The following is a 25,810-nucleotide window of genomic DNA, read 5'->3' as shown; positions in this document are numbered from 1 at the left end:
TTTTATTATAAAAAAAATAATGTAATAGTGTGATTTTGAATTTAAAGGTAATTTCTGATTTGAGCCATCCTATGCAGCATTTACTGTGAATTCAGTCTCCGGCTAATGCGAGAACATTTGCCTTTAAATTTCTTTAAGGCTGCAGCGCAGATTGAATGCAGCCACATCCTGTGTTCCCAAGACGACCTTGAAGAATATTTTAGATAGTGTATGCATACTTGACTGACCGCCTACATCTGGGCTTATGGTCCAAAATTCAATGTGGTCTTCAATGTGACCTCTCTGTTCTGTTTTTGTTTTTTAATAAAAGTTCTAATGATTTAGAGCTTCATACACTTAAATTGGAGGAAAGTTATGCTGCTTTGAAAGTTTCCAGGAAAGGTTTTGAGGAAATGTACACCTAATGTTTTTTTTTAAACTTTTTTTTTAACATGGTCAAATGGGATCTTACCTTATAGTCAAAGCTGTGCCCGTGGAAGTGGGCAGTGTGGATGTCTATCTCGTTGCCCATCCCCATCAGGTACCAGTACACCTTGTCCCCCACTTCCATGTTCAGTCCCAGCAGGTTTCCATACAGCTGCCCGTTGATGCCTACAGCAGAGACATGTCAGTGACAAAAACATCAATTTACCTGGGGCAACGAGTCTCAGAGTAGGAGTACTGATCTAGGATCTGATCTATAAAAGGCAAAAACTGATCCTAGATCACTCCTATTTTTTTCTATTTTTTTTCATGCTTTGTGAATAGGCCCTGGTCCCACTTTAAACAAACAATAGCTTTTTAATAAGGCCTAGTAATGAAGTCTTACTAAATCCCCTTTTTATAAGGCCTTTCTTTAATAAATGCTTTCAGAGAAATCATTAAGCAAATGCTTTCCTATTAACGCTGGATAAAGAACACACACCCTTTCTTTCCCCAGCCTCACCATGCATTTTATTGCTCTCGATGAAGTCCTCGTCCTCTTTGATGTTCCTGGTGGGGGTCTTGATGTTTGTTTTGATGTTGTCATCCAGGTACCAGGACTCGTTCTCATCAAACACCATGAAAAGGAGAGCAAACTCTTCCACTTCCTTCTTCAGTCCAAATGATCTTGCATAGCTCCGCCTACATATCACTAAGGGACCAATTAGACCGCTGTACAGGTCCTGGGGGGGTAGAGACCAATGATGTATGTAAATATGTGTTTTAATGTGTAGGTATTTATATGTACACTATATATACAAAAGTATGTGGACACCCCTTCAAATTAGTGGATTCGGCTATTTCGGCCACACCCGTTGCTGACAGGTGTATAAAATCGAGCATACAGCTATGCAATCTCCATAGACAAACATTGGCAGTAGAATGGCCTTACTGAAGAGCTCAGTGACTTTCAACGTGGCACCGTCATAGGATGCCACCTTTCCAACAAGTCAGTTTGTCAAATTTCTGCACTGGTAAAGCTGCCCTGGCCAACTGTAAATGTTGTTATTGTGAAGTGGAAACATCTAGAACAGAGCTGCCCAACCCTCTTCCTGGAGATCTACTGTCCTGTAGGTTTTCAGTCCTACCCTAATTTAGCATATCTGATTCAGCTAGTTAAGGTCTTGTTGAGCAGCTAATAAGTAGAACCAAGTGTGTTAATTTAGGGTTGGACTGAACCCACAGGACGGTAGATCTCCAGGAAGAGGGTTGGCCCTGGTCTAGTAGCAACAACGGCTCAGCCGCGACGTGGTAGGCCACACAAGCTCACCGAACGGGACTGCCGAGTGCTGATGCGCATTGCACGTAAAAATATTCTGTTCTCGGTTGCAACACTTATTACCAAGTTTCAAACAGCCTTTGGAAGCAACATCAGCACAAGAAGTGTTCGTCGGGAGCTTCATGAAATTTCTATGGCTGAGCAGCTGCACACAAGCCTAAAATCAGCATATGCAACGCCAAGCATTGGAGGGAGTGGTGTAAATATTGCCGTCTCTGGAGTGGTGGAAACGTGTTGATGAATCACGTTTCACCATCTCGCCGTACAAGGGACGAATCTGAGTTTGGCGGATGCCAGGAGAACGCTACCTGCCCCAATGCATAGTGTCAACTGTAAAGTTTGGTGGAGGAGGAATAGTGGTCTGGGGCTGTTTATCATGGTTTGGGCTAGGCCCCTTAGTTCCAGTGATGGGAAATCTTAATGCTGCACCATACAATGTCATTCTTGACTATTCTGTGCTTTTCTAGTTCAGTGTAACAATGCCCCTGTGCACAAATCGAAGTCCATACTGAAATGGTTTGTTGAGATCGGTGTGGAAGAACTTGACTGGCCTGCAGAAAGCGCTGACCTCAACCCCATGAAACACCTTTTGGATGAATTGGAACGTCGACAGTGAGCCAGGCCTAATCGCCCAACATCAATACCCAACCTCAATAATGCTCTTGTGGCTGAATGGATCAAGTCCCCACAGCAGTGTTCCAACATCTAGTGGAAAGCCTTCCCAGAATAGTGGAGGCTGTTATTGCAGCAAAGGGGGGAACAACTCTATATTAATGCCCATGATTTTGGAATGAGATGTTAGACGAGCAGGTGTCCACATACTTCTGGTCATGTAGTGTACAGGTGAAGTCGGAAGTTTACATAAACCTTAGTCAAATACATTTAAACTCAGTTTTTCACAACTCCTGACATTTCATCCTAGTAAAAATTTGCTGTATTAAGTCAGTTAGGATCACCACTTTATTTTAAGAATGTGAAATGTCAGAATAATAGTTGAGAAAATGGTTTATTTCAGCTTTTATTCCTTTCATCGCATTCCCAGTGGGTCAGAAGTTCACAGACTCAATTAGTATTTGGTAGAATTGCCTTTAAATCGTTTAACTTGGGTCAAACTTTTCGGGTAGCCTTCCACAAGCTTCCCACAATAAGTTGGGTGAATTGTGGCCCATTCCTCCTGACAGAGCAGGTGTAACTGAGTCAGGTTTGTAGGCCTCCTTGCTCGCACACGCTTTTTCAGTTCTGCCCACACATTTTCTATAGGATTGAGGTCAGGGCTTGGTGATGGCCACTCCAATATCTTGACTTTGTTGTCCGTAAGCCATTTTTCCACAACTTTGGAAGTATGCTTGGGGTCATTGTCCATTTGGAAGACCCATTTGCGACCAAGCTTTAACTTCCTGACTGATGTCTTGAGACGTTGCTTTGCTATATCCACGTAATTTTCCAGCCTCATGATGCCATCTATTTTGTGAAGTGCACCAGTCCCTCCTGCAGCAAAGCACCCCCACAACATGATGCTGCCACCCCCACAACATGATGCTGCCACCCCCGTGCTTCACGGTTGGGATGGTGTTCTTTGGCGTCCAAGCCTCTTTTTCCTCCAAACATAACGATGGTCATTATGGCCAAACAGTTCTATTTTTGTTTCATCAGACCAGAGGACATTTCTCCAAAAAGTACGTACTTTGTCCCCAGATGCAGTTGCAAACTGTAGTCTGGCTTTTTTTATGGCACTTTTGGAGCAGTGGCTTCTTCCTTGCTGAGCGGCCTTTCAGGTAATGTCGATTTCGGACTCGTTTTACTGTGGATATAGATACTTTTGTACCTGTTTACTCCAGCATCTTCACAAGGTCCTTTGCTGTTGATCTGCGATTGATTTGCACTTTTTGCACCAAATTACGTTAATCTCTAGGAGACAGAACACATCTCCTTCCTGAGCAGTGTGACGGCTGTGTGGTCCCATGGTGTTTATACTTGCGTACTATTGTTTGTACAGATGAACGTGGTACCTTCAGGCGTTTGGAAATTTCTCCCAAGGATGAACCAGACTTGTGGAGGTCTACAATTTCTTTTCTGGGGTTTTGGCTGATTTCTTTTGATTTTCCCATGATGTCAAGCAAAGAGGCACTGAGTTTGAAGGTAGGCCTTGAAATACATCCACAGGTACACCTTCAATTGACTCAAATTATGTCAATTAGCCTATCAGAAGCTTCTAAAGCCATGACATAATTTTATGGAATAGTCCAAGCTGTTTAAAGGCACAGTCAACTTAGTGTATGTAAACTTCTGACCCACTGGAATTGTGATACAGTGAATTATAAGTGAAATAATCTGTCTGTAAACAATTGTTGGAAAAATGACTTTTGTCATGCATAAAGTAGATGTCCTAACCCACTTGCCAAAACTATAGTTTGTTAACAAGAAATTTGTGGAGTGGTTGAAAAACGCAATTTATCACAACACATACAGTGCATTGGGAAAATATTCAGACCCCTTGCATTTTTCCACATTTTGTTACGTTACAGCCTTATTCTGAAATGGATTGATTATTTTTTCCCTTAATTAATCTACACACAATACCCCACAATGACATCACAATACCCCATAATGACATCACAATACCCCATAATGACATCACAATACCCCATAATGACATCACAATACCCCATGATGACATCACAATACCCCATGATGACATCACAATACCCCATGATGACATCACAATACCCCATAATGACATCACAATACCCCATGATGACATCACAATACCCCATGATGACATAACAATAACCATTAATTACAAAGCAAAAACTGTTTTTACTGCACTTTTACAAATGTATTAAATTAAAAAATCTGAAATGTAACATTTACATAAGTATTCAGACCCTTTACTCAGTACTTTGTTGAAGATCCTTTAGCAGCGATTACAGACTCAAGTCTTCTTGGGTATGATGCTACAAGCTTGGCAAATCTGTATTTGGGGAGTTTCTCCCAGTCTTCTCTGCAGATCCCATCAAGCTCTGTCAGGTTGGATGGGGAGCATCGCTGCACAACTATTTTCAGGTCTCTCCAGAGATGTTTGATCGGTGTCCGGGCTCTGGCTGGGCTTTTCAAGGGCATTCGGAGACATGTCCCAAAGCCACTCCTGCATTCTCTGGGCTGTGTGCTAAGGGTCGTTGTCCTGTTGGAAGATGAACCTTCACCCCAGTCTGAGGTCATGAATAATCTGGAGCAGGTTTTCATCAAGGATCTCTCTGTACTTTGCTCTGTTAATCTTTCCCTCGATCGTGTCTAGTCTCCCAGTTCCTGCCGCTGAAAAACATCCCAACAGCATGATGCTGCCACCACCATGCTTCACTGTAGGGATGGTGCCAGGTTTCCTCCAGATGTGACGCTTGGTATTCAAGCCAAAGAGTTCAATCTTGGTTTCATCAGAACAGAGAATCTTGTTTCTCATGGTCTTTAGTTGCCTTTTGGCAAACGCCAAGCAGGCTGTCATGTGCCTTTTACTGAGGAGTGGCTCCTTCCATTTAAGAATGATGGAGGCCACTGTGTTCCTGGGGACCTTCAATGGTACCCTTCCCCAGATCTATGCCTTGACACAAACCTGTCTCGGAGCTCTACGGACAATTCCTTCGACCTCATGGCTTAGTTTTTGACATTCACTGTCTTACTGTGGGACCTTATATAGACAGGTGTGTTATATAGACAGGTGTGTTATATAGACAGGTGTGTTATATAGACAGGTGTGTTATATAGACAGGTGTGTTATATAGACAGGTGTGTTATATAGACAGGTGTGCCTTTCCAAATCATGTCCAATCAATTGAATTTACCACAGGTGGACTCCAATCAACTTGTAGAAACATCTCAAGGATGATCAATGGAAACAGGATGCACCGGAGCTCAATTTCGAGTCTCATAGAAAAGGGGCTGAATACTTATTTAAATATGTAGGGTTTTTTTGCTTTTATTTTTAATACATTTACAAACATATCTAAAAACCTGTTTTCGCTTTGTCATTATGGGGTATTGTATGTAGATTGATGAGGATAAACATTAATTTAATCAATTTTATAATAAGGCTCCTGAGTAGCACAGCAGTGTAAGGCACTTCATCTCAGTGCAAGAGGGTTTACTACAGTCCCTGGTTCAAATCCAGGCTGTATCACCTCTGGCCAGGATTGGGAGTCCCATAGGGCAGCGTACAATTGGCCCAGCGTCGTCCGGGTTTGGCCGGTGTAGGCCGTCATTGTAAATAAGAATTTGTTCTTAACTGACTTGCCTAGTTAAATTAAGGTTAAATAAATAAAAATACGGCTGTAATGAAATGTGGAAAAAGGGAAGGGGTCTGAATATTCTCCAAAGGCACCGTATGTTGTAATATGGCTTTTTGTTTTGACATGTTTTGGCTTCTCCAGTGACTTTTACCCATGAACCATTACTGATGATAATAACTGGATCCAAGATGTACGACCGTTGTTTTCAAAGTAATCTATTCACTTTCACATACACGATTCTCTATCCAGGTTGTATGCGATTTATGCGACCAACATCACATGCGCGCTAGCAGTATGTGCAGCGCGAGCAGCGACAACGTCGTCATGTCATCCAAACACATGACATTTGAAGAATACAAAATGTTAATATCTTCCGCTGTAAGTGATTTGAAAAAATATCGGCCCAGCGACAATAATTAGGATGTTTTGTGCATAAAGGTGATGACTAAATTGTCTTAAGATGTCAAGTCTTAAATTGTCTTATTAGGAATTATTGAAATTGTCTTTCTGGGCATCAGTGAAACTGGGCATCAGTGAAACTGCAATACCAGGTCAAAACTGTGTTTTTCGACTGGAACCCTGGCCCCTTGGGCTTAATGGCACCAATAAATAGTTAAATATCATAGTGACCGTGACTAGAAAGTTTTTTTTGTTTGACAGTTCTGCTAATCGTAATTTACATAGCGTTGGTCTGCCCTGAATAGCCTATGTTGCTCTGCCGTAGCCGACCATCGGAGCTCGTGACTTCACGCTCCAGACCGGACACTGGGGGCCGAGTCAGACATCTTGATTCTATGTTTAGCGGAGATCTTCTGTGACTTAAGTGACTCGGAATGGGTAAAAAAAAAACGTTGGCTGCTGTACGTGTGGTCTGGGTCACTTCGTAGATGTTTTTATGTGTGTAAGTCTGAGAAACACCTTGGTTACTAAAGACAGAACTTTCTTACGATCTAACAATGATCTCAACGCTACTAAAGGCTTTGGGAAACAAGACCCTGATCTAGAGATTGAGTTTGTGGCTCAGTTTGTGTTCTCTCATTTACCTTGTTGACGTCGACTGTGGAGTAATAAGCTCCCACACTGCATGTCTCCTGTTTGTCTGTAGGCCCAGCTGTCTTGGGGACATACCATGTGTATGTCTGGGTCTCACCTGTATGGGACAACTCTTCTTTAGGAAACGAACTCTCACTCACTACAAAGTTGTTATTATGTAGAACAGGGTCATGAAATATATATGAGTAACCATAGTAATAAAACATCAATGACACATATGTTTCTGTTGTGATCAAAAGTACTTTCTGCTATTGAAACTACTACATATCACTATCACAAATCCAATCTCAATAAAACTAGCTGGTCAAATCCAATGTCTAAAACACTAGCTGGTCAAATCCAATGGCTATATCACTAGCTGGTCAAATCCAATGTCTATATCACTAGCTGGTCAAATCCAATGTTTATATCACTAGCTGGTCAAATCCAATGTTTATATCACTAGCTGGTCAAATCCAATGTTTATATCACTAGCTGGTCAAATCCAATGTTTATATCACTAGCTGGTCAAATCCAATGTCTATAAAAACTAGCTGGTCAAATCCAATGTCTATAAAAACTAGCTGGTCAAATCCAATGTCTATAAAAACTAGCTGGTCAAATCCAATGTCTATATCACTAGCTGGTCAAATCCAATGTCTATATCACTAGCTGGTCAAATCCAATGTCTATATCACTAGCTGGTCAAATCCAATGTCTATATCACTAGCTGGTGAAATCCAATGTCTATATCACTAGCTGGTCAAATCCAATGTCTATATCACTAGCTGGTCAAATCCAATGTCTATATCACTAGCTGGTCAAATCCAATGTCTATATCACTAGCTGGTCAAATCCAATGTCTATATCACTAGCTGGTCAAATCCAATGGCTATATCACTAGCTGGTCAAATCCAATGTCTATATCACTAGCTGGTCAAATCCAATGTCTATATCACTAGCTGGTCAAATCCAATGTCTATAAAAACTAGCTGGTCAAATCCAATGTCTACAAAAACTAGCTGGTCAAATCCAATGTCTACATCACTAGCTGGTCAAATCCAATGTCTACATCACTAGCTGGTCAAATCCAATGTCTACATCACTAGCTGGTCAAATGCAATGGATTATGGGTGCTGTTTATTTTACCTGGCTTAGTTTCTTTGACTTGTGGAACGTCTGTCTTCACCCCGTGTGCGTGAATAGAGTAACTTCTTGTGGCCATGTTCTTGAAGACTATATTGACTTTGTCACCAATGTCTGCGTGGATCATAGGGCCTGGGGAACAAAACGAGAGGCGTCATCAATCAGGATTCATAACAGGTCAGTTTAATAATGCAAATAATGTCAAGTCATCGTTTGGTCCCTGGAAAGTAAAGTATGGCAATTAAATTCCATATGTTATGTACATATAAGCCTACTGTACCGCCAAACCCTTTATACTACAACTTACCCAGAACCAAACCCTTTATACTACAACTTACCCAGAACCAAACCCTTTATACTACAACTTACCCAGAACCAAACCCTTTATTCTACAACTTACCCAGAACCAAACCCTTTATTCTACAACTTACCCATAACCAAACCCTTTATTCTACAACGTACCCAGAACCAAACCCTTTATTCTACAACTTACCCAGAACCAAACCCTTTATTCTGCAACTTACCCAGAACCAAACCCTTTATTCTACAACGTACCCAGAACCAAACCCTTTATTCTACAACTTGCCCAGAACCAATCCCTTTATTCTACAACTTACCCAGAACCAAACCCTTTATTCTACAACGTACCCAGAACCAAACCCTTTATTCTACAACTTATCCAGAACCAATCCCTTTATTCTACAACTTACCCAGAACCAAACCCTTTATACTACAACTTACCCAGGATCCCCAGGTGTTGCATGTCTGCTGATCTCTCCTTCTGTTTGGTGAATTTATTGTTGGTGAACTCCCTGTACACAACCTTCTTGTACATGGAGCCGATGAACTTACCCTGTTTATCAATGAAAGCATTTCCTGGACTGGAGACAAAGAAAACATACTGATACTGCTGTATTGTAGATCCATGTCTCAAACATGGAACACAAATGTTTCTAGGGTTATGGCTGGGGTTAGGGTTGAGCTGGGGTTAGGGTTGAGCTGGGGTTAGGGTTGAGCTGGGGTTAGGGTTGAGCTGGGGTTAGGGTTATGGGGGTTAGGGTTGAGCTGGGGTTAGGGTTGAGCTGGGGTTAGGGTTGAGCTGGGGTTAGGGTTGAGCTGGGGTTAGGGTTGAGCTGGGGTTAGGGTTATGGCCAGGGTTAGGGTTATGGCCAGGGTTAGGGTTATGGCCAGGGCTAGGGTTATGGCTGGGGTTAGGGTTGAGCTGGGGTTAGGGTTGAGCTGGGGTTAGGGTTGAGCTGGGGTTGAGCTGGGGTTAGGGTTGAGCTAGGGCTGTGGACATGAAGATATAGTTAGGGTTAGTGTTGAAAAAATTCGGGAACTTTCAATAAATTCCCTAGTTTTCCCGAAATCCCGGTTGGAGGTTTCTAGAATCAAGAGAGAATAAACAGAAAATCCGTAATCCTCCAACCATGATTTCTGGAAAACTAGGGAATTTATTGAAAGTTCCAGGAATTTTGTAACCCTAGTTAGGGTTGGGCCGGGGCTAGGGTTGGGTTAGGGTTATGGCTGGGGTTAGGGTTATGGCTGGGGTTAGGGTTGAGCCGGGGTCAGGGTTATGGCCGGGGTCAGGGTTGAGCTGGGGTCAGGGTTGAGCTGTGGTCAGGGTTGAGCTGTGGTCAGGGTTGAGCTGGGGTTAGTGTTATGGCTGGAGTTAGGGTTGAGCCGGGGTTAGGGTTGAGCCGGGGTTAGGGTTGGGCCGGGGTTAGGTTTGGGCCGGGGTTAGGGTTGGGCCGGGGTTAGGGTTGAGCCGGGGTTAGGGTTGGGCCGGGGTTAGGGTTGAGCCGGGGTTAGGGTTGAGCCGGGGTTAGGGTTGGGCTGGGGTTAGGGTTGGGCTGGGGTTAGGGTTGAGCTGTGGTCAGGGTTGAGCTGGGGTTAGGGTTATGGCTGAGGTTAGGGTTATGGCTGAGGTTAGGGTTGGGCCGGGGTTAGGGTTGAGCCGGGGTTAGGGTTGGGCTGGGGTTAGGGTTATGACTGGGGTTAGGGTTGAGCCGGGGTTAGGGTTGAGCCGGGGTTGTGGACATGAAGCTACGGTTAGATTACCTCTGTTTGAGGCCATGGTACATCTCCTGTTCCCAGGTCCGGTTGGGGGAGTAGTCCCAGTCTATCTCCATGGCAGCAATGTAGTAGGTCTTCGAGTGGAGCATGATCTCTGACTGCCTGTTGAACATACTACACTTCTGCACAGTGTAGTTGGCCCTCATACCTCCCTGGTAATGGTCCGTCGTCTTGCACACCACCTCAAACTGACCTGGAGGGGGGGAATCAAATGCATTGTCTGTCATTATAATTTGTTTTAATTGATTTGCAATTAGAACATAAGTAAACATTTACGATTCTGTCTTTCTGTCTGCCCCTCCTTCCATCCATCTCTCCATTAGTCCATCTGCCCCTCCATCCATCCATCTCTCCATTAGTCCATCTGCCCCTCCATCCATCCATCTCTCCATTAGTCCATCTGCCCCTCCATCCATCCATCTCTCCATTAGTCCATCTGCCCCTCCTTCCATCCATCCATCTCTCCATTAGTCCATCTGCCCCTCCATCCATCCATCTCTCCATTAGTCCATCTGCCCCTCCTTCCATCCATCTCTCCATTAGTCCATCTGCCCCTCCTTCCATCCATCTCTCAATTAGTCCATCTGCCCCTCCATCCATCCATCTCTCCATTAGTCCATCTGCCCCTCCATACATCCATCCATCCAGCTCTCCATTAGTCCATCTGCCCCTCCATCCATCCAGCTCTCCATTAGTCCATCTGCCCCTCCATCCACATCCATCCATCCATCCATCCATCCATCCATCCATCTCTCCATTAGTCCATCTGCCCCTCCATCCATCCATCCAGCTCTCCATTAGTCCATCTGCCCCTCCATCCATCCATCTCTCCATTAGTCCATCTGCCCCTCCATCCATCCATCTCTCCATTAGTCCATCTGACCCTCCATCTATTCATCCATCCACTCACTCACCCACTCATCCATCCATGCATCCATCCATCCCTCTATTCATCCATCCACTCATCCATCCCTCCATCCATAATGTGTCTTACCCATGCTGTCTGGCTCCATCATGACAGTGTGGGAGATGTGAGGGAACACGTTCATGACGTCTCTGCGTGTCTCTCTGTAGATGAACCTGTTCCCTTCAAAGTATAGGCCGTGGATGTCAGCCTCCGAGCCCAGGCCAGACAGGTGCCAAGACACCTTGTCCCCCTTACACATGGTCAGCCCTGGAAGGTTCCCATACATGTAGCCATTGATCGCTGTGGGAACAGGAAATGGAAAAGTTAGTGCCCTACAGAAGACCAGTGAGAGGTTGAAACGTGTTAGGTTGTTGGTAACTGCTCTGTTTTGGTGTTTACTTTTTTTTTAATGCATAGGGAAATCCCATTACAATATAGGCTTTTTGAAAGTAACTGAGAAGGAATGAGTTTAATTACAACTTTGCCAAAGATTTATATGTTTTGTAGCTGAATTAGCATCACAGTTTAACACGTTTCCATGATAGATCAGTGTTCTAAGGCTGTGTTTACACAAGCAGCCCAATTCTGATCTATTTCCACTAATTTGGTCTTTTGACCAATCAGATTTAACAAATAGTTGCATAAAAGACCAGAACTGGGCTGCATGTGTAAACAAAACCTAAAAGACTCACAGTGCATTTTGTTAGATTCCTGGAAGTCCTCGTCCTCCTTGTTGACAGTTTTGGGAGCCTTGGTAAACTGGTTAATGTTGTCATCCAGGAACCAGCTCAGGTTCTCATCAAACACTGTAGCCAGCATGTGGAACTCCTTGTTGACGTTTTTCTGAAATGGGAAATAAACGTGAAAATATTTGATATGAGTGCTCTGTCTGTATTTGACCTTTTTCTAATGCCAAGTCAGCTGATGAACACATTACAAATTCAATATTTCAACACTCTGACAATAAAGGTATTCAATCCAATTCCATTTCTTTACCTGTTTCCCTTTTTTGAGGGTCTTTTTTTTGCAGACCAGGAGGGGTCCAACAAGGCCGGAGCTGGTGTCTTTCACAGCGTCCACGGCTGAGTAGTAGAAGTATGTAATGCAGTCTGCATCGTCCGCCACCGGCCCGCCACCCTTAGGGACCACCCACTCATAGGTGTGGGTGGTGCCTGGTTTGACCAGCGCTGCCGGGGGAGGGGTTACAGTTCCTGGAGGGTAGGGGTTAGAGGTTAATAAGATAAAGATTCCATGGCTTGGTGATTAGTTGAATAAACGGTTTGTGTTACGGCAAAAACAGAAGGACCAGGATTAGAGCTGTCCCAGAAAATATGCCCAAAACATTGGCACCACATGGGCCCAATGCGGGCTAAAACATTGGCACCACGTGGGCCCAATGCGGGCTAAAACATTAGCACCACGTGGGCCCAATGCGGGCTAAAACATTGGCACCACGTGGGCCCAATGCGGGCTAAAACATTGGCACCACGTGGACCCAATGCGGGCTAAAACATTGGCACCACGTGGGCCCAATGTGGGCTAAAACATTGGCACCACGTGGGCCCAATGCGGGCTAAAACATTGGCACCACGTGGGCCCAATTCGGGCTAAACTATTGGCACCACGTGGGCCCAATGCGGGCTAAAACATTGGCACCACGTGGGCCCAATTCGGGCTAAACTATTGGCACCACGTGGGCCCAATGCGGGCTAAAACATTGGCACCACGTGGGCCCAATGTGGGCTAAACTATTGGCACCACGTGGGCCCAATGCGGGCTAAAATATTGGCACCACGTGGGCCCAATGCGGGCTAAAATATTGGCCCCATCTAGGCTGTCTACATTGGGCCGATGCGCCTTTGCTATTTTAATAGGAATTTATTTCTAATATATTTATTACAATTTAACTCGATGCATAAATTTAATAATTTTACAAGCCTTCAAGGTGTTTAGGGACCGTGTTATATTGTATCAGAAAGACAACCAAATCTATCATGCATATACACATATACACTGCATATACACATACATTCCTAATATTTAGTTGCACCCCCTTTTGCCATCAGAACACCCTCAATTCGTCAGATCATGGACTCTACAAGGTGTTGAAAGCGTTCCACAGGGACGCTGGCCCATGTTGGCTGGATGTACTGTGAGTGGCGGACCATTCTTGATACACATGGGAATCTGTTGAGCTTTTGAAACCCCACAGCGTTGCAGTTCTTGACAGACTCAAACCGTGTGCGCCTGGCTCCTACTGTACTACCATAACCCGTTCAAAGGCACTTCAATATTTTGTCTCTCCCATTCACCCTATGAATGGCACACATACACAATCCCATGCCTCAATTGTCTCAAGGCTTAAAAATATTTATTTAACCTGTCTCCTCCCCTTCAGATACACTGATTGAAGTGGATTAAACAAGTGACATCATTAAGGGATCATGGCTTTCACCTGGATTCACCTGGTCAGTCTGTCATGGAAAGAGCAGGTGTTCCTAATGTTTTGTACACTTTAAAAATTTTTTTTTAACAAGATGTGACATGCACTTATTTGAACGGCCAATCAACAGTAGAAACAATAACAAAGTGAAACAATAGTAAATCCAAGGGGTGGGGCTGGAGAAATGTAAACATTCTCAAATTCATGGACAGAGCTATGGATGGAAGGACTGAGCATCCATGACATCAACATTCTAGTTTTAACCATGTTTTGAGGCTATATAGTGTTTGTTTATATTTACTTTGTTTACAAACAAAGGTGTTCTGATGGGGTACGAAAGTTGAACTAAGCTCATGAGGCATTTATAAGTTATGTTCTTGAAGAATCAATGAGAACCTACAGTAGCGTTCATTTATAAGTCCAAACATTGAGGTAGTAACTACAGATTGCCCCTTTAGGAACTTTTTAAAGACTGCATCATTGACAGTGTACAAGATCAAAAAACATTGGCCATCACACAACAGAACACAGACACTCAGTAAAATAAAGAGAGTGTGAGAACTGTGTGCAAACCACACCCCAAAATATTAAAATGAGCCCCCACCTTTAGCTGGACTTGGTGTGGGCTAGCTCCTATTGGGCTGATGTGGGCTAGCCCCTATTGGGTTGGTGTGGGCTAGCTCCTATTGGGCTGGTGTGGGCTAGCCCCTATTGGGTTGGTGTGGGCTAGCCCTTATTGGGTTGGTGTGGGCTAGCCCCTATTGGGTTGGTGTGGGCTAGCCCCTATTGAGTTGGTGTGGGCTAGCCCCTATTGGGTTGGTGTGGGCTAGCCCTTATTGGGTTGGTGTGGGCTAGCCCCTATTGGGTTGGTGTGGGCTAGCCCCTATTGGGCTGGTGTGGGCTAGCCCCTATTGGGTTGGTGTGGGCTAGCTCCTAGGGCTGGTGTGGGCTATCCCCTATTGGGCTGGTGTGGGCTAGCCCCTATTGGGTTGGTGTGACAGCCCCTATTGGGTTGGTGTGGGCTAGCCCCTATTGGGTTGGTGTGGGCTAGCCTGTGCTGGGCTTGGTGTGGGCTAGTCTGGGCTGGGCTTGGTGTGGGCTAGCCTGGGCTGGGCTTGGTGTGGGCTAGCCTGGGCTGGGCTTGGTGTGGGCAAGACTGCCCTTCTGTGTGTCAAGACTGCCCTTCTGTGTGTCAAGACTGCCCTTCTCTGTGTCAAGACTGCCCTTCTCTGTGTCAAGACTGCCCTTCTCTGTGTCAAGACTGCCCTTCTCTGTGTCAAGACTGCCCTTATCTGTGTCAAGACTGCCCTTATCTGTGTCAAGACTGCCCTTCTGTGTGTCAAGACTGCCCTTCTCTGTGTCAAGACTGCCCTTCTCTGTGTCAAGACTGCCCTTCTCTGTGTCAAGACTGCCCTTCTCTGTGTCAAGACTGCCCTTCTCTGTGTCAAGACTGCCCTTCTCTGTGTCAAGACTGCCCTTCTCTGTGTCAGGGAGACTCTCTGCCAAAGCTGAGAGCTGAGGCTCTCAGGCTCTATCAGATCCTCCTCTCCACCCTCTCAGGGCTGGGCATCTCAGGCTCTATCAGATCCTCCTCTCCACCCTCTCAGGGCTGGACGTCTCAGGCTCTATCAGATCCTCCTCTCCACCCTCTCAGGGCTGGGCGTCTCAGGCTCTATCAGATCCTCCTCTCCACCCTCTCAGGGCTGGACGTCTCAGGCTCTATCAGATCCTCCTCTCCACCCTCTCAGGGCTGGGCGTCTCAGGCTCTATCAGATCCTCCTCCCCACCCTCTCAGGGCTGGACGTCTCAGGCTCTATCAGATCCTCCTCCCCACCCTCTCAGGGCTGGACGTCTCAGGCTCTATCAGATCCTCCTCCCCACCCTCTCAGGGCTGGGAGTCTCAGGCTCTATCAGATCCTCCTCTCCACCCTCTCAGGGCTGGGCGTCTCAGGCTCTATCAGATCCTCCTCTCCACCCTCTCAGGGCTGGACGTCTCAGGCTCTGCACACTCCTGGATTGCACCCTACTTGGCAGACCTCTCCTAGCAGATGACGTGGAGAGGATCTGTGTCTGCACCACGTACTCTCACGTTTCCCAAGGCTCGGGTTCTAGGCCCTCTCCTATTGCCTCTATACATCAAGTAACTGGGCCCTATCATATCTTCACATGGTGAGGAATACCTTTCGTGAACTAACGCTTTACTTTTTTAGTTTTTCGTCTTACTAGCTCTTTTCTGATATCTACTTTTTTGAGGAGAAATGTCCTTACTATGACTGTGATATGTGGTTGTCCAACCCAGCTACAGTGTCTTAACTTCACTTACTGTAAGTCACTCTGGATAAGTGTGTCTGCTAAATGACTAACATGTAAATGTAAAATTGGGCCTACGGTCATAATATGTTCTGTGCTTATTCTGGGCAGGTGTAAATGTGTGTACACTGCCAGCAGGGCTCAGTAACTAACCAGCCACTACTGTAGCTAATGTCCTAGGTTCCACTGTCTTAGACTTTACACTGTGGATGTCTAGCATCACTACCTAGCAAGAGCAAATGAAGTGACATTGTTTAGTTTTATTTGGACCCAGTTTGGTGAGAGAAAGATCCTGGTGACCAAACATAAAACATGCCTGGCCAGCTGGCCGGGTCCCCACCTCTTCCTCAGTGTGGCTGAACACCTGCAGGAACTGGATACCAGGGTTTGGGGTCAATTCTATTTAAATTCCAGTCAATTCAGAAAGTAATGGCTCGATTCAATCCGTAGTGCTGAAGATCTGTGCTGTAGCATAATTTCCATTTAAAGGTAATTTTCGATTGAGCTGACATATGCAGCGTTTGCAATGAATGCAGTCTCTACTATAAAGCAGTAACAACACCTTTAAATTTCAAATGCAGTCTCCGCGAACGATGGCACACTGCCTTTAAATTTATATCACGCTGTAGCGCCGGTCATTAATGCTACGGATTGAATCGGGCTCGTTGAAAAGCATTAAATAAAGTTGGAACTCCAATTGACTGGCATTGAAATGAAATTGACCCTTGCTGGATACTGTAGTTCTATAGAAAAAAATATTTTAAAAAATAGGCATAAATGAGTGTACTTACTCGTCTCCTTCTTGATTTCTCTGAGTTTTTTGGCAGTGTAGGATTCTGTGAAAGCATTACGAGCGTTAATTGATGGTAATGAGACGTTTGTCACTGAAAGGAAACTTTTTTTTACAACAAAAAATAATGTTAAACGGTGTTGTCTTGAAAAAGAAAAGGAGAGTCGTACACTCTGGGAGCTCAGATGATTATTAATTACAACCTCTAACCTTCCAGTTCGTTATAGTAGAGAGTCCCTGACTGCTCGACGCTGTACTGTACTCCATGTGGCTGCATGGAGAAAGGACGGCTGGCCTTGTTCTTAAACACCACCTTAATGGTGTCTTCCTCCTCGGCCCTGATCACAGGACCTGCAACACACACCACACGCAGCCGTTCAGTCATTCATACATTTGTGGAAATATGCAATTTAGCAGTCGCTTTATTCCAAAGTAACAAAAAGTATGCATGCATTAAAAGAAATTGGGTGGTCCCGGGTATCGAACCCACTATCCAAGTGTTGCCATGATCTACCATGTATTATAAACTGGGTGGTTCAAGCCCTGAATGCTGATTGGCTGACAGCCATGGTATATCAGACTGTACACCACAGGTATGACAAAACATATATTTTTTACTGCTCTAATTACATTGGTAACCAGTTTATAATAGCAGTAAGGCACCTCGGAGGTTTGTGGTATATGGCCAATATACCACAGCTAGGGGCTTTATCCAGGCACTCCGTGTTGCGTCGTGCTGAGAACAGCCCACAGCTCTGGTATATTTGCCATATACCACAAACCTCCGGGGTGCCATTGCTTAAATCTACAGAGGACCCACTACAAGACTAAGGGGATAGTTCTCCTAGTCCCAGAGCAACAGAATCAACCTGCAGTATGAATGAACTACAGTGACTAGTGGAAGTCTACACATCCATTGTATAGTCTTCACATTTGATAAATTACCTCTAAAAAGGGATTCAATTGGATTTACAGAGTTAGAGGCATAAATATCACCAAAAATGCTAACCACCCATGTTTACATTTACATTTAAGTCATTTAGCAGACGCTCTTATCCAGAGCGACTTACAAATTGGTATTGGTGAGAGGGGGCATGATCTTTGTGCCTCTGTAACTTTCTCTCTCATCATTATTCATTATTCATTTGTGATTATCTGTAGTCAGGGAGGCATCCACATTAATGTGAAAGCGTTCAGAAAAATATTCTGTTCTTATTTACAATAAACTAGACTCCAAAATGACACAATTCATTATTACCCAACAATTTATATTTTTATATTTTATTTTTTTGGATTGAACCTCACTTAGTTAAATAGAGTCAGTTAAGAACAAATTCTTATTTGCAATGATGGCCTATCAAAAGGCAAAAGGCCTCCTATGGGGACAGGGGCCTGGGATTTAAAAAATATTTTAAAAGTACAATATAAATATAGGACAAAACACACATCACAACAAGAGAGACAACATTACCTAAAGAGAGACAACACAACATTACCTAAAGAGAGACAACACAACATTACCTAAAGAGAGACAACACAACATTACCTAAAGAGAGACAACAACATTACATAAAGAGAGACAACTCAACACTACATAAAGAGACAACTCAACACTACATAAAGAGACAACTCAACACTACATAAAGAGACAACTCAACATTACATAAAGAGAGACAACACAACACTACATAAAGAGAGACAACACAACACTACATAAAGAGAGACACCACAACACTACCTAAAGAGAGACAAAGTTACCTAAAGAGAGACAACTCAACACTACATAAAGAGAGACAACACAACATTACCTAAAGAGAGACAACTCAACACTACATAAAGAGAGACAACTCAACACTACCTAAAGAGAGACAACTCAACACTACATAAAGAGAGACAACTCAACACTACATAGAGACAACTCAACACTACATAAAGAGAGACAACTCAACACTACATAAAGAGAGACAACACAACACTACATAAAGAGAGACAACACAACATTACCTAAAGAGAGACAACATTACCTAAAGAGAGACAACATTACCTAAAGAGAGACAACATTACCTAAAGAGAGACAACATTACCTAAAGAGAGACAACATTACCTAAAGAGAGACAACATTACCTAAAGAGAGACAACATTACCTAAAGAGAGACAACATTACCTAAAGAGAGACAACATTACCTAAAGAGAGACAACATTACCTAAAGAGGGACAACATTACCTAAAGAGAGACAACATTACCTAAAGAGGGACAACATTACATAAAGAGAGACCTAAAGGCAACAAAATAGCAAGGCAGCAACACAACATGACAACAACATGGTAGCAACACAACATAGTAGCAGCACAAAACAGGGTACAAACATTATTGGGCACAGTCAACAGCACAAAGGGCAAGAAGGTAGAGACAACATTACATCACACAATGCAGCCACAACTGTCAGTAAGAGTGTCCATGATTGAGTCTTTGAATGAAGAGATTGAGATTAAACTGTCCAGTTGAGTGTGTTGTTGCAGCTCGTTCCAGTCGCTAGCTGTAGCGAACTGAAAAGGCGTGCGACCCAGGGATGTCTGTGCTTTGGGGACCTTTAACAGGAGGTGACTGGCAGAACAGGTGTTGTATTTGGAGGATGAGGGCTGCAGTAGATATCTCAGATAGAGGGGAGTGAGGCTTTAAGAGGGTTTTTATAAATAAGCATCAACCAGTGGGTCTTGTGACGGGTATAAAGAGATGACCAGTTTACAGAAGAGTGCAGTGATGTGTCCTATAAGGAGCATTGGTGGCAAATCTAATGGCCGAATGGTAAAGAACATCTAGCCGCTCGAGAGCACCGTTACCTGCTGATCTATAAATGATTTCGCCATAATCTAGCATGGATAGGATGGTCATCTGAATCAGGGTTAGTTTGGCTGCTGGGGTGAAAGAGGAGCGATTACAATAGAGAACCAAGTCTAGATTTAACTTTAGCCTGCAGCTTTGATATGTGCTGAGAGAAGGACAGTGTATCGTCTAGCCATACTCCCAAGTACTTGTATGAGGTGACTACCTCAAGCTCTAAACCCTCAGAGGTAGTAATGACATCTGTGGGAGGAGGGGCATTCTTCTTACCAGACCACATGACCTTTTGTTTTGGAGGTGTTTAGTTAAGGGCAGAGAAAGCTTGTTGGACACTAAGAAAGATTTGTTGTAGAGTGTTTAACACAAAATACTGGGAGGGCACAGCATTAGGCACAACATAATCCAAAGCACAACTAAAACAAACTACAAGTTTGTAGAATCACATGCTTGATGTGTATTTAGTCATTGCGTGCTAGGAATATGGGACCAAATACAACATTTTTAACTACTAGTGAATTTGTCCGAATAGTAATGACACCTGCAAATGGGGGAGACATAAAATGCTTTAATTTCTATAGAGCAAAAAAATATATTTAAGAAAATACTCTGAAGTTAAACGAGTGTCTATTGTTTTCATCAAAATTGTTCAAGCTCAGGGCCTCCCGGGTGGCGCAGTGGTCTAAGGCCACCAGAGACTCTGGGTTTGCGCCCAGGCTCTGTCGCAGCCGGCCGCTGGGGCGACGCACAATTGGCCTAGCGTCGTCCGGGTTAGGGAGGGTTTGACCGGTAGAGATATCCTTGTCTCATCGACTCCTGTGGCGGGCCTGGCGCAGTGCGCGCTAACCGAGGCCCATGGTGTTTCCTCCGACACATTGGTGCAGCTGGCTTCCTGGTTGAATGCGCAGCAGTGCGGCTTGGCTTGGTTGGGTTGTGTATCGGAGGACGCATGGCTTTCGACCTTTCGTCTCTCCTGAGCCCATACGGAAGTTGTAGCGATGAGACAAGATAGTAACTACTAACAATTGGAAACCATGAAATTGGGCTAAAAATAAAAATCATAATACATTTGGTTGGGAATTATTGATGGACAGAAATATTAACATTTTCAAGCGGATTTAAGTCAGGACTGACTTAAACAAGAGCATAAGAATTGACAAGAGCATAAGAATTGACAAGAGCATAAGAATTGACAAGAGCATAAGAATTGACAAGAGCATAAGAATTGACAAGAGCATAAGAATTGACAAGAGCATAAGAATTGACAAGAGCATAAGAATTGACAAGAGCATAAGAATTGACAAGAGCATAAGAATTGACAAGAGCATAAGAATTGACAAGAGCATAAGAATTGACAAGAGCATAAGAATTGACAAGAGCATAAGAATTGACAAGAGCATAAGAATTGACAAGAGCATAAGAATTGATTGGACTAAATTGTTTTTGGTATTGTTTTTGGTATCTTTAAGTTTGTTTTCAGTGTATTAAACTAAACTTTGTTGATTTGATGATGTTTAAGTTGAAATGGTGCCGAAATAGTGGAGTCGGGGCTCCTGTTGTCTTTGTGCTGACTTGTGGGTAACTCTGAGGTTGTAAATCAGTAGTTGTTCAGTAAACTGTTGAAAATATGAACTTGCGTGACCACGCTGCAGGTCATATAACTGTTTGTTACAAGCAATATTTGCTTTGTGGACTTCACCACAGATGTTGCTCTCCGGTTTTGTGATGAAACAAACGTATGTGTAGTTGAATTGATTCTGCCACTGTGTGACTGTTGTCTTTTTGTTGTCACCCGCCTCAGTCTTTTGATTTTGAAAAAAAATCAATGAATATATCTTTCCCTAAGAGTTTTTCCAACATTATTCAAAATGATTCACAGCCGTAATGGCTGTCAACAGTGCATCCACCAAGTATTAACTCAGGGCTGTGGAGACAAAAAAAATGTTATTTGTCACATGTTTGGTAAACAACAGGTGCGGACTAACAGTGAAATGCTGACTTACATGCCCTTTCCCAACAATAAAGAGAGAAAGAAAATAGAAAAAGAAAAGTAATAGCTCGTAATAATAAATACACAATGAGTATAACTTGGCTCTATTACATGGGGTACCAGTACAAAGTCGAAGTGCAGGGGTACGAGGTGATTGAGGTATGTACATATAACTAGGAGTAATACTGTATGTACATATAACTAGGAGTAATACTGTATGTACATATAACTAGGAGTAATACTGTATGTACATATAACTAGGAGTAATACTGTATGTACATATAACTAGGAGTAATACTGAATGTACATATAACTAGGAGTAATACTGTATGTACATATAACTAGGAGTAATACTGTATGTACTAGGAGTAATACTGTATGTACATATAACTAGGAGTAATACTGTATGTACATATAACTAGGAGTAATATTGTAGTACTGTATGTACATATAACTAGGAGTAATACTGTATGTACATATAACTAGGAGTAATACTGTATGTACTAAGAGTAATACTGTATGTACATATAACTAGGAGTAATACTGTATGTACATATAACTAGGAGTAATACTGTATGTACATATAACTAGGAGTAATATTGTATGTACATATAACTAGGAGTAATACTGTATGTACATATAACTAGGAGTAATACTGTATGTACATATAACTAGGAGTAATACTGTATGTACATATAACTAGGAGTAATACTGTATGTACTAAGAGTAATACTGTATGTACATATAACTAGGAGTAATACTGTATGTACATATAACTAGGAGTAATACTGTATGTACATATAACTAGGAGTAATACTGTATGTACTAAGAGTAATACTGTATGTACATATAACTAGGAGTAATACTGTATGTACATATAACTAGGAGTAATACTGTATGTACATATAACTAGGAGTAATACTGTATGTACATATAACTAGGAGTAATACTGTATGTACATATAACTAGGAGTAATACTGTATGTACATATAACTAGGAGTAATACTGTATGTACATATAACTAGGAGTAATACTGTATGTCCTAGGAGTAATACTGTATGTACTAGGAGTAATACTGTATGTACATATAACTAGGAGTAATACTGTATGTACTAGGAGTAATACTGTATGTACATATAACTAGGAGTAATACTGTATGTACATATAACTAGGAGTAATACTGTATGTACTAGGAGTAATACTGTATGTACTAGGAGTAATACTGTATGTACTAGGAGTAATACTGTATGTACTAGGAGTAATACTGTAATACTGTATGTACTAGGAGTAATACTGTAATACTGTGTGTACTATGAGTAATACTGTAATACTGTATGTACTAGGAGTAATACTGTAATACTGTATGTACTAGGAGTAATACTGTATGTACTAGGAGTAATACTGTAATACTGTATGTACTAGGAGTAATACTGTAATACTGTATGTACATATAACTAGGAGTAATACTGTAATACTGTATGTACTAGGAGTAATACTGTAATACTGTATGTACTAGGAGTAATACTGTAATACTGTATGTACATATAACTAGGAGTAATACTGTATGTACTAGGAGTAATACTGTAATACTGTATGTACTAGGAGTAATACTGTAATACTGTATGTACTAGGAGTAATACTGTAATACTGTATGTACATATAACTAGGAGTAATACTGTAATACTGTATGTACTAGGACTAATACTGTAATACTGTATGTACTAGGAGTAATACTGTAATACTGTATGTACTAGGAGTAATACTGTAATACTGTATGTACATATAACTAGGAGTAATACTGTAATACTGTATGTACTAGGAGTAATACTGTAATACTGTATGTACTAGGAGTAATACTGTATGTACTAGGAGTAATACTGTAATACTGTATGTACTAGGAGTAATACTGTAATACTGTATGTACTAGGAGTAATACTGTAATACTGTATGTACATATAACTAGGAGTAATACTGTATGTACATATAACTAGGAGTAATATTGTAGTACTGTATGTACATATACTGTATGTACATATAACTAGGAGTAATACTGTATGTAATACTGTATGTACATATAACTAGTAATACTGTAGTAATACTGTATGTACATATAACTAGGAGTAATACTGTATGTACATATAACTAGGAGTAATACTGTATGTACATATAACTAGGAGTAATACTGTATGTACATATAACTAGGAGTAATACTGTATGTACATATAACTAGGAGTAATACTGTATGTACTAACTAGGAGTACATATAACTGAGTAATACTGTATGTACATATAACTAGGAGTAATACTGTATGTACATATAACTGTATGTATGTACATATAACTAGGAGTAATACTGTATGTACATATAACTAGGAGTAATACTGTATGTACTAAGAGTAATACTGTATGTACATATAACTAGGAGTAATACTGTATGTACATATAACTAGGAGTAATACTGTATGTACATATAACTAGGAGTAATACTGTATGTACATATAACTAGGAGTAATACTGTATGTACATATAACTAGGAGTAATACTGAATGTACATATAACTAGGAGTAATACTGTATGTACATATAACTAGGAGTAATACTGTATGTACTAGGAGTAATACTGTATGTACATATAACTAGGAGTAATACTGTATGTACATATAACTAGGAGTAATATTGTAGTACTGTATGTACATATAACTAGGAGTAATACTGTATGTACATATAACTAGGAGTAATACTGTATGTACTAAGAGTAATACTGTATGTACATATAACTAGGAGTAATACTGTATGTACATATAACTAGGAGTAATACTGTATGTACATATAACTAGGAGTAATATTGTATGTACATATAACTAGGAGTAATACTGTATGTACATATAACTAGGAGTAATACTGTATGTACATATAACTAGGAGTAATACTGTATGTACATATAACTAGGAGTAATACTGTATGTACTAAGAGTAATACTGTATGTACATATAACTAGGAGTAATACTGTATGTACATATAACTAGGAGTAATACTGTATGTACATATAACTAGGAGTAATACTGTATGTACTAAGAGTAATACTGTATGTACATATAACTAGGAGTAATACTGTATGTACATATAACTAGGAGTAATACTGTATGTACATATAACTAGGAGTAATACTGTATGTACATATAACTAGGAGTAATACTGTATGTACATATAACTAGGAGTAATACTGTATGTACATATAACTAGGAGTAATACTGTATGTACATATAACTAGGAGTAATACTGTATGTACCTAGGAGTAATACTGTAACTAGTAATACTGTATGTACTAATAATACTGTATGTACATATAACTAGGAGTAATACTGTATGTACTAGGAGTAATACTGTATGTACATATAACTAGGAGTAATACTGTATGTACATATAACTAGGAGTAATACTGTATGTACTAGGAGTAATACTGTATGTACTAGGAGTAATACTGTATGTACTAGGAGTAATACTGTATGTACTAGGAGTAATACTGTAATACTGTATGTACTAGGAGTAATACTGTAATACTGTGTGTACTATGAGTAATACTGTAATACTGTATGTACTAGAGTAATACTGTAATACTGTATGTACTAGGAGTAATACTGTATGTACTAGGAGTAATACTGTAATACTGTATGTACTAGGAGTAATACTGTAATACTGTATGTACATATAACTAGGAGTAATACTGTAATACTGTATGTACTAGGAGTAATACTGTAATACTGTATGTACTAGAGTAATACTGTAATACTGTATGTACATATAACTAGGAGTAATACTGTATGTACTAGGAGTAATACTGTAATACTGTATGTACTAGAGTAATACTGTAATACTGTATGTACATATAACTAGGAGTAATACTGTAATACTGTATGTACTAGGACTAATACTGTAATACTGTATGTACTAGGAGTAATACTGTAATACTGTATGTACTAGAGTAATACTGTAATACTGTATGTACATATAACTAGGAGTAATACTGTAATACTGTATGTACTAGGAGTAATACTGTAATACTGTATGTACTAGGAGTAATACTGTATGTACTAGGAGTACTGTAATACTGTATGTACTAGAGTAATACTGTAATACTGTATGTACTAGAGTAATACTGTAATACTGTATGTACATATAACTAGGAGTAATACTGTATGTACATATAACTAGTAGTACTGTATGTACATATAACTAGGAGTAATACTGTATGTACAT

General features: G+C 41.5%; 1 protein-coding gene across 2 annotated transcripts in view; it reads right to left on the bottom strand.

Moving 5' to 3' along the window:
* LOC123996577 (ceruloplasmin) overlaps positions 1–25,810 on the bottom strand; it is a 36,045-nt gene that overhangs the window by 723 nt on the left and 9,512 nt on the right. For both annotated transcript variants that reach the window (XM_046300029.1, XM_046300028.1), the window contains exons 8-18: positions 16,936–17,076; positions 16,727–16,771; positions 12,179–12,393; positions 11,875–12,025; positions 11,270–11,482; positions 10,261–10,468; positions 8,941–9,080; positions 8,203–8,331; positions 7,065–7,171; positions 926–1,145; positions 452–591 (exon numbers count right to left, since the gene is read on the bottom strand). In XM_046300029.1, coding sequence (XP_046155985.1) covers positions 452–591; positions 926–1,145; positions 7,065–7,171; positions 8,203–8,331; positions 8,941–9,080; positions 10,261–10,468; positions 11,270–11,482; positions 11,875–12,025; positions 12,179–12,393; positions 16,727–16,771; positions 16,936–17,076 — 1,709 coding nt within the window. The remainder of the gene's footprint in view (positions 1–451; positions 592–925; positions 1,146–7,064; positions 7,172–8,202; positions 8,332–8,940; positions 9,081–10,260; positions 10,469–11,269; positions 11,483–11,874; positions 12,026–12,178; positions 12,394–16,726; positions 16,772–16,935; positions 17,077–25,810) is intronic.

The sequence above is a fragment of the Oncorhynchus gorbuscha genome, linkage group LG15 (genome assembly GCF_021184085.1).
Source record: "Oncorhynchus gorbuscha isolate QuinsamMale2020 ecotype Even-year linkage group LG15, OgorEven_v1.0, whole genome shotgun sequence".
Taxonomy (NCBI): Eukaryota; Metazoa; Chordata; class Actinopteri; order Salmoniformes; family Salmonidae; genus Oncorhynchus; species Oncorhynchus gorbuscha.
The sequence above is the reverse complement of the archived record's forward strand: the minus strand, read 5'-3'. Positions and strand labels throughout refer to the sequence as shown.